Consider the following 10229-nt stretch of genomic DNA (forward strand, 5'->3'; position numbering starts at 1 on the left):
CGTAATAACCTCCCTTGATGTCAGGCCCTCCATTGAAACGGGAAGTAGGTCAGGAAAAACAACACAAAATAACAGAAGAAAACGAGAAAACAGTGATAAAGAGGGGATTTGTATAAGACAAGTAAGAAACTATTATTCTTAAACAATTATACGATGAGGTTTTATTCCGTTAGTATTTATTTTTTCTCAAATACACCAATTTAAATGCGATATATTTTTGTGACTAGTCCGAGTCGGCTCCAAGGGCCTCAAATCGATAGACCGTTCTGAATTTGCCTTGTTTGACTCGTGATTCTCATAGTTGTGTACTGACACGTGTCTTGAAATAACACTTATTTTACAGATATAAGTCTTCATCCAAATATGAAAAAGGTAAACAATGTGTTCGTTTAAATACAAACAATATGGGTGCATGTCAAGATATTGTCAAAACGTCATTATCTTTAAGGGAGTTAATAGTGTCGCGTTTTTGTAAAGTTACTTCCCTTCATAAATGGAGGCCTTACCCGGGGTACAGAAACAATACAATTTAGTACACTAACACATTCACAGTTACATGTATACAACACAGGCACCAGTATCGGACCTGGGGAGAAAATATGACCACATTGATAAAAAAAAACCTCTGTGTTCAAAACCTCATGTGTCAAAAACCAAAAAAAAACAAAAAATTGCCCCGTTAAAAATATATTAGATCTATATAGTATATATATAGTTATAAGATTGTTTGGTAAACAAACAACACAAACCACGGATTTATATGTAATATAAATCCGTGCACAAACTGAACTTGAAATAATAAATTATTCTCTAAAAAAAGATATCTTGCAGAAAGATTTTAAATTTTGCAAATATCTCAAAATAAAAAAAACTAATATTGATTTTGTACAAAATAAGATGATAGACCTTTATCAAGAGTTTCATTAATTAATTAGTTAAAACAATATCTTATTTCAATTAAACATACATATACGCGATGTGATTACATTCAAAAGGAAAAAAGGATTGAGTAGAAAGCTACAAGCTTTTTTGTAGAAACTCTCGCCTTATATTGTCTTGATTAAGCCTGTACAGAAAAAATTTGCCAGTGCTAGTCCTGGCAGTGCTAGATATCTTTTGGCAGTTTCAGATTTAAGTCCAAATTAAAAAGGAAGATAAAACTGTTGTTTGATGACAGTCTCTTGTAAGTTTATGAATATTGTATCTTTCCACTTTTCTGCATTTTGTAACTCATTTAGTGTGAAGTGTCTGATTGTTAGAATTGCCTATGTGAGTAACTGACTGATAAGTTCCAATTAAACTGAGGTTTTAAACAATCTGACTAGAATGTGGCCTACTGGTAACCTAGTGGACTTCAGAGTATCAAGGGTTTGTAAACTAAGAAAACCTTTTTTACTTCTAGCCTACTTTATACATTTATAGTATAGAGTTACAGTCATCCAAACATCAGATATATTAGTTGCAGACTTTATTAAAGTGAGCAATAAAATACCATCACAGCTCTCTTGTATATAGTGATTGTCATGTTCGGTGTCAGTAATTCCACTGATAGTCTAAATGTCTTCTTATGCTTTACAGTTTAAATGCCTTCTTATGCTTTGAATTTGTATTCTGTTTTGGACATTGAATTTAATAATATGATAGTATGTTTTCAGTCACTGTCTCAAATATTCCTGATTCCTTTTTCCTCACTATTAGCTCAATAGGGAGAGCATCTGATATGTAATCCAGGGGTCTGTGGTTCAGTCTTTGGGTGAGGTGAAATTTCTCCACAACATTTAATCTTAGACATTGAGTCCATGCTTATTTGTATCTTACGGCTGATTCAGAAATGACATGGGGTAAGAAGTTGCTGACACTTGCAGTGTAATTGGTAATTATTACTGGTTTGATATCCAGGAAACAGGGTAAGACGGATAACATAGATATGTCCAAATATGTTTTTAAATAATTGGCATGAAAACAAAACAAATTATATTTTTTTAATAAATATATTGACTAACTTGATTTAATCATTTTATAGGTAGAAAAATGGAGGGTGATTTCTCACAGGAGACATTAGAGTCATCATGTATCTCGCAAACAATTGACGAGTTGACACAACTTCATGAGGCTGCTACCTCTGCTGCAAGTAAACAAATCTCTTCACAACAAAATGTTGCTAGTATCCACCACAGCAGTGAAAGTAACAGTCATCCAGTCTCATCAGAAAGTAATACGGAAGATTCTATATCCACTGATGAGCTGATGGCCTATCGCAACAATGTATCTGATTCCAATACAATTCATTTACCAGAAGGACAAATACTAACTCCCCATTATGTAATTGTTGAAGATCCTATATCACTTCATAATTATGCAGACTTTTCAAGTCCTGAAATGTTATCCAGTTTAGGACTTGCAGAAGAAAAGACTCCTCCTAGTACATTGGATAAAGTTGCCCCACCAAATACTGCCAATAGTTTTGAAATTTTTGTTAGCACTGAATCAAATGTTGTGACATCTTCTGCTGAGATGAAAACAAAAGTTACTGATTCAAGAAGTATAAGAAAAGAAACAATATTAACAGTTCCTGTAATAGATATACAGAAATCATCAAATTATGCTGAGTCAAAACAAGCTGATGACAACAGGAGATCTGTGACATTAAATGAAGTTCGAGAACAATTAAAAGAGCATTTGAATAGAAAGGAGACTGAGAACCTAGAGTTCCGTAGAATGAAAGTGACTGGTGTAAGAGAACAGACAAATTTGTCTCAGAAAGTAGGCAGTTTACACAATAGTAAGAGTGTGTCAGCAAATTTTTCTACTGACTCTATTGGAAATGTGAAAATTTCACAAGTGAGTTCACTAGCCAATTGTGCTGAAGCTGGAACAAACACTGATATTGATTTTATGGCTGATGACACAAGGCAAGTGAAGAAGCAAAAAACAGAAGAAATGATAACACAGGAGAAAACCATGTTTTCAGAAAACCTTGGTCTTATTCCTGCTGACAGTGAAACAAAGATCATTGCAGAGAGGGCCAAGAATGCTACGAAAGGGGTGCGGACTCGTAAAAGTTTCGAACTCGGAACTCTAACTGCAACCGTTGAACCAGTTTCTTTTCCAAGTGTCGTCAATAGAAAGGATGAAAATAAAAGTAATGATGTTGATATGGATGAAACTGGTCTGTTGTTAGGTCATACACATAAACCGGGCTGTTACAGATGTGGCTCGTGTGCAAAGAAGTTTATGACTATATGTAAGCTACATGATCATTTGCATGACCATTGTTTTGGTGGTTCTTATCACTATGACCATCTTTTAAAGACCGCTTTTCCAAAATATGACACAACTTGTTCCTATACACAGACAGGTTTTGATTTTGATAAAGAAAACACTCTGAAAATCTTAAAACCAAAGAAAAGTAAACTGAAATTGAAATTTAAGACAGCCAAACCATCAGTTTTAAAGGGATCTGCCTCTTTTACTGGAAAAAGAAAGAGAGGAAGACCCAGAAAGATTCAAGTTGTCGAAGACAATACTGATTTTGATGAGAATGATATGGAAATTCTAGGTGATCAATCTGACATTAACAAAAATGTGACTGTAAAAGAAGAGCCTATTGGATATAATATTGATGGAACACTTTTTGATACTTCAGAAATAATTCCAGAGGACACATTTGATACAGTTAAAGACAGTACTGAAAATATGGAAGATAATACCAACACAACAAGTAGTTTTGTTGATAATTATCTGAAAGAACTAGATGATGATCATGATGTTAATACAATTGCTCAAGCTGAGGTAGAAGATCCCGAGAAAGAGAAAAAGAAAGCTCGTAAAAGGAAAAGTAGCGTTCCGAGAAAAATAACTGTTAGTGAAGAATCAGATGGAGGAAAAATTGTGAACAGCAGAGTGAAACCAGAAATGAAGATAACATGTGAATTTTGTCCAAGTAAGTTTCAGTATACACGTGGTCTAATACGGCACGAGCAAGAGAAACACGCGGACCAGATGAAATTTGATTGTGATAAGTGTGACCAGAAATTCATGAGAGAATATAACTTAGAGAGGCATAAACTCTGTGCTCATACAGAAGGCAAGTCAAAGTTAATACAACAGAAGAAAGGAATTTATCGAGAAAAGAAAAAACTGGGACGAAGACCACAGGAAAAATTACCAGATGCCGACACTCCTTGTGAAATATGTGGTGTTGATGTACCCTCATCCAAGCTTGATATCCACATTCGTTTACACACAGGTATTTTCATAATAATTATTTTTAGATATTTTCAAACTAAGTACTGACTAAATACTGAACAGTGCAGAGCATAACGATCTACTACTCTGTTCTCATGGATATAGTCAGTTACTGCTAGCAGGGAGTTTAAAAATTACTGCCATTGATTTTTATTTACATTGGCAAGCATTATGTATATAGATAGCCCATCGTATTTTAGCTGCCAATTATTTGTAACATCAATAAACATTTCAACATAATTGACTGAACAAAACAATTTTTTATAGCGTTGCTTTATTAGGACTTTTGCCAGCTACTAGTAAGTGTACTGACAGTGTATATACAACAAAGATTTGTGGCAATATGAAGTGTGTATGTAGATCAACTTGAGCCGTCCATGTAAAACAAGAGCACCGCTAGGCAGAGCATTATATGCTCGAAAGTGTTTTTTTTTTTTATATTAAGGATGAAGCATTTGTAAGACATTACATAAATTAAATAAAATATTATCTCCTTCCAATAGCAATCCTCCTATAAAGTTTGAATATTGTGGGCCAAATAGAAATTAAGTTATGCTCCGGAAACTGTTTTCAGTTTTAAAGTAATAGTGACCTTGACCTTTAACCTTGTGACCCCAAAATCAATAGGGGTATTCTACCCAATATGGACATTCATCCTATGAAGTTTGAATATTGTGGGCCAAATAGACCTTAAGTTATGCTCCGAAAACTGTTCTCAGTTTTAAAATAATAGTGACCTTGACCTTTGACCGTGTGACCACAAAATCAATAGGGGTCTCCTTCCGAATATGTACAATCATCCTATGAAGTTTGAATATTGTGGGCCAAATGGAACTTAAGTTATGCTCCGGAAACTGTTTTCAGTTTTAAGGTAATAGTAACTTTGACCTTGTGACCCCAAAATCAAAATGGGTCTCCTACCCAATATGGACATTCAGCCTATGAAGTTTGAACACTGTGGGCCACATGGAACTTAAGTTATGCTCTGGAAACTGTTTTCAGTTTTAAGGTAATAGTGACCTTGACCTTTCACCTTGTGACCCCAAAATCAATAGGAGTCTTCTACCCAATATGGACAATCATCTTATGAAGTTTGAACACTGTGGGCCAAATGGAACTTAAGTTATGCTCCGGAAACTGTTTTCAGTTTTAAGGTGATAGTGACCTTGACCTTTGACCTTGTGACCCCAAAATCAATAGGGGTCTTCTACCCAATATGGACAATCATCCTATGAAGTTTGAATGTTGTGGGCCACATGAAACTTAAGTTATGCTCCGGAAACTGTTTTCAGTTATAAGGTGATAGTGACCTTGACCTTTGACCTTGTGACCCCAAAATCAATAGGGGTCTTCTACCCAATATGGGCAATCATCCTATAAAGTTTGAATGTTATTGGCCAAATGGAACTTAAGTTATGCTCCGGAAACCAAATTGCTAACGGACGGACGGATAGACGGACGGACGCCAGGGGGTATAACATAATATGCCCGAAATTTTTTCGGGCATATAAAAAGATAACACATTTATTTGAGACGTAAGTTTTGCTTCTAAACGTGGGTTTATTTTTCAGGTGAACGTCCGTTTATTTGCCATGTTTGTGGTAAGGGGCTTATCAGTGAAAAGAAGCTGAAGCGCCATCTGTTGATACATTCTGAGATCCAGCGTCACACATGTGATGTTTGTGGACAGGGTTTCTCTATGAAATACAAACTACGAACACACATGTTTATACATACAGGTAAGTTTATACTGTTTCCTATAATTATGTTTTTGTCATGAGATTTATATATAATTTTTCTAGAGTAATTGATAAAGAACCTTATGTGCAAGTTTTTTAATCAATTTAATATTTTACTTGATTTTACTAAATTTTTCATTATACCACATTTGATTATATGCTATCATATAATTTTTTGTAGAAATCTGTTATTGTTCTGTTTCATCAAGTGATATATTTAAGTTCAGCAGTTTTTGTGAACTGTTTACACAAGATATAAAAATATCATAAATTACATACATGCACACTCTATTAATTATCCCTGGTGCATATTACATACTTAACTTTATCAGTATGTCACAGTAAAGTACTAGTACGCTATATGCAATCATCATGGTCATTGGTTAACTTTGTTACAGGTTTTTTGGCTTCAGCAGTGTTAGAAACACAAAAAATTTATAACTATAATTGTTTCACAGGCCACAAACCATACTTGTGTTCAGTATGCGGAGCAGAGTTCAATAATAGTACATCACTGCTGCACCATAACCGTACAGTACACCTGGGAGACAAGAGGTTTGAGTGTACTATATGTGGTGGAAGGTACGGTAAAAAGTCACAACTTGAAGAACATATGTTCAGTCATTCCAGTGAAAGGACACAGACTTGCAAGTATGACCATTGTTCTGTAATGCCATTAGAATATTCTTTTATAATGATATACAAGTATTGTGTTACATAGCAGAATTATTATCTAAAGGTTTTCTTGTGTTTTAAGTTTTTTAAAAAATTGTATAAAAAAACTTGTTTGATGTTCTGGTTTGTTTCATTCAGATTATTGATCTTCTTGTAGAACCATTTTTTTTCTTCTTCTTTATCCATGATGATGATACTGAACAGGGGTTCCTCCTCTTTAGTATGAAGTTGGAGAATAAATGTTTTGAAAACCTCAAAAAGCAGTTTCACGTAACTTTCGTAAACCTAGAAAACAATGTCTTGAAATATAAAATGTCAACTAACTGGTGCATGTATGTTTCCATAACTAGTTGTAACTTGAGACCATTAGATCAATAGAAAACTTTTAACAATTCAGCCAATTATATAAAAAAATTTCATAGCCATTAGATTCTTCATTTCCATAAAAATAAATCATGATAATTAAAGTGTTTTCATTTTTAGGTTCTGTGGGAAATCGTTCAAGCATGCAAAGAGTTTACGTCGTCATGAGGTCACACACGTTTCTGACCAGAAATTCCAATGTGACCAATGTGAGAGTAAATTTTCACGTAAGGACAATCTTGAACGACATAAGATGTGCCACTATGAAGCAACACTACAGTGTAGCTTCTGTAAAAAGAAGTTCCGTGATCGCCAGCCACTTCTCGAGCACGAACAATTTCATATTAATCAGCGAAAGCACACATGTCAGATATGTAAAGAAAAATTTCAAGACGAGACATATTTCTATAACCATATGGAGAAGAACCATGGCATTACTCGTGACATGGTTCCCATGCTCAATGCCATTGCAAATTCTCCAGTAAAGGAGGTAAAATCCAGACGATCTCTTGCGGAGCATTCTTTACAAAATCTGATTGATCCAATAAAAGGCACAAGTTCTTCTGAAGATGGTCATTTAGGGTTATCTGCCCAGCCATCAAATACTATTGACACACTTAACCTGAGTATGAGTGTGGCAGGAATCTTGCCAACATCTGTCTCTGACCTTGGGAATGGTTCCCAGTCAAATTTGCCAACTGGTTCCTTGTCTCTAAACAATCTTACACAGCAGGTGTTTAATGTTGGCACAAATACACCAGGTATGAATATAAACAATGGCCGAGGAATTGTAAACCAGCCAGGCAACCCTGTATCAACCGGAACAGTGTTTCCAGGAATGAGCGATGTTCAGAGAATAGCACTGAATGTGATGAACACAGGGGTGACAGGACTAGATCAGACGGCAGGAAATTTAACACTTAATACTAATACTGTTTTAACAGCTGACCAGGAAAGAATAATTCAGGATGCAGTTGAACCAAGTATTCCAAATATGCACGGGCAGGGTTATAGATTACAAAACCTTTTTAATCAGTAGTATACCAGTACTTGTTGTTGTTAATTATACCATTGTTATTGCATGTAAATATGTCCTTATATTCTACACAATGATATATAATACTAATAGGAGTTACAATTTGATTTTAGAGGTTCCTGTCACAGTTATACATTATTCAAGGTTAATTTTTGTGTCGTCTGCAGCAGAATAGTGGCAACATATAGAGATCACTTCTCCGTCATCTGTCTGTACTACCGAATAAGGAGGGGGCCATCTTACTGTCAGCAGAACAAAAGTGAACAATAGAGTTTATTCTGTAACAATAAAATAAATGGACACTTGTCCCAATTTGATTGCATGTCCACCTGTTCTGTCTTTGGTTACATCTAAATACTTACAAAATGTAGGTGGCTACATAAACAACAGATAACTGTACTTTTCTTTGATGTCATTCATTCCCCATGTTTTCTCTTATGTGGTTAAAAGAAAAATTGAGAGAACAATAGAGTAGCCACTTAAGCATCCAGTCTGTCCATCACAAAATTTGTCTGAACTACTCCTCAAAAAACTACAGGTGCATTTTTATTTAAACATCAGAAATGATTAGTACCAAGTCGAGTTATGCATATTATCAGAATTTTCCGTTTATATGATTTTTGTCAGATTATGGTCCCTTAATGATTTTTAAAGTTTGTCCAGACTACTACTCTTATACTACTAATGCAATTAGAATTAAACTTTACAGGACTGATTGGTATTTCAAGTACGTAATCATATTTTCTCCACTTAAGTGATTTTGGCTAAGTTATGGATCTTGAATAAAAAAGACATTTTGGCCCTTTAATGATTTTTGTTTGGCCTGCTACACAATAGCTGCAACATGCTACACAGTAGCAGAACAAACTGTTCATTACCCCTCAATACAACTGTTTAATTAATTGGCTATGATCAGGCGACATTTGATCACTAATTGCTCTTGTTTATAATATATGTGTCTGGTAAGGTGGCATAGTGAGACTTTTTTAGAAAAAGAAAATCTGTTCCATTTTAGCATTTATCTTAATAAGACTCTATTTTTCTTATGATGTAAAATAAGCATTACTTTACTAAATAACTTTGAGACAGGACTTTATTTGCTAGTTACAATACAGACATCAAATCTATCTCAGATACAAGATTTTGATAATTAACATTTACTTAGCAAAGTACAATAGCTACAATAAACATAATTATACTTTCACAATTTCGAAGAACTTAGAAATTTTTGATTTTCAGAAATCATGATATTTACTTGTCATTTTGTTCATACATTGTTAGTTTGTTAAAGGTTTTTTGCTGTATTTTTCATTTATCTTTGAATAGTGTCATCAATATTATTATCTTGTAGGATTCCTTTTGCTACCAGAAATTAGTCATGTGTATTACACCTTTTGACTTTTTTTTCTAAAGGAATAAAATATATAGGTTTGCCTATAGGTTTAGTGTAGTAAGTCTTTACTGTATCTTTACAATTGTGGTGTAAACAAAAATTATATCAATAAATGTTCATAGAATAGTAGTAAAATGTGAACTACATAATGGAAGACTGATAAGAGTATGTTACTATTGAATAATCAAGTGTGACAAAATAAGGGATTGTTATTTATTATACGTGATTTTATATGATGACTTTTGTTAACTAAGTCAGCCTATTCAGTATTGTTTTATGAAGTATTTATTAGTCCCCTACCGGTTTAACCGGAGGGGACTTTAGGTTTACCCTCCGTCCGTCTGTCTGTCAGTCCGTCAGTCCGTCCGTCCACAAAACTGGATCCCGCGATAACGCAAAAAGTACTGAAAATATTTTTATGAAACTTGATATATGGATAGATGGCAGTATGGAGATTATGCACGTCTTTTTCTTTTCTTCCTATGTTGAAAATTTTGGTTGCTATGGCAACAAATAGTCTGAAAATATGGCAAATTTAACACATAAACTGGATCCAGTTATAACTCAAAAAGTACTGAAAATATTTTTATGAAACATAAAATATGGGTAGATGGCAGTCTGCAGATTATGCACATCTTTTTCTTTTCTTCCTATGTTGAAAATTCTGGTTGCTATGGCAACAAATAGCCTAGATTTCAAGATTTCTGATTTAATTTTTTCAGCTTTTTCACTATAAGTTCTTTATTTCTTAAGGTGTTTACTTCAAACTTTAAAT

The 10229-nt window shown here is 34.1% G+C and overlaps 1 protein-coding gene across 1 annotated transcript; it reads left to right on the top strand.

Moving 5' to 3' along the window:
* On the top strand, positions 1-8485 carry LOC132718042 (uncharacterized). Its single transcript, XM_060701649.1, has 5 exons — positions 1-121; positions 2024-4249; positions 5820-5987; positions 6446-6638; positions 7146-8485. Exons 2-5 carry the CDS (start codon positions 2032-2034, stop codon positions 8062-8064), a joined length of 3498 nt encoding a protein of 1165 aa, XP_060557632.1. The 5' UTR covers positions 1-121; positions 2024-2031; the 3' UTR covers positions 8065-8485.
* Positions 8486-10229: the final 1744 nt, after the last annotated feature.

The sequence above is a fragment of the Ruditapes philippinarum genome, unplaced genomic scaffold, assembly GCF_026571515.1.
Source record: "Ruditapes philippinarum isolate M1 unplaced genomic scaffold, ASM2657151v2 ctg2215_1_1_1_1, whole genome shotgun sequence".
Lineage (NCBI taxonomy): Eukaryota > Metazoa > Mollusca > Bivalvia > Venerida > Veneridae > Ruditapes > Ruditapes philippinarum.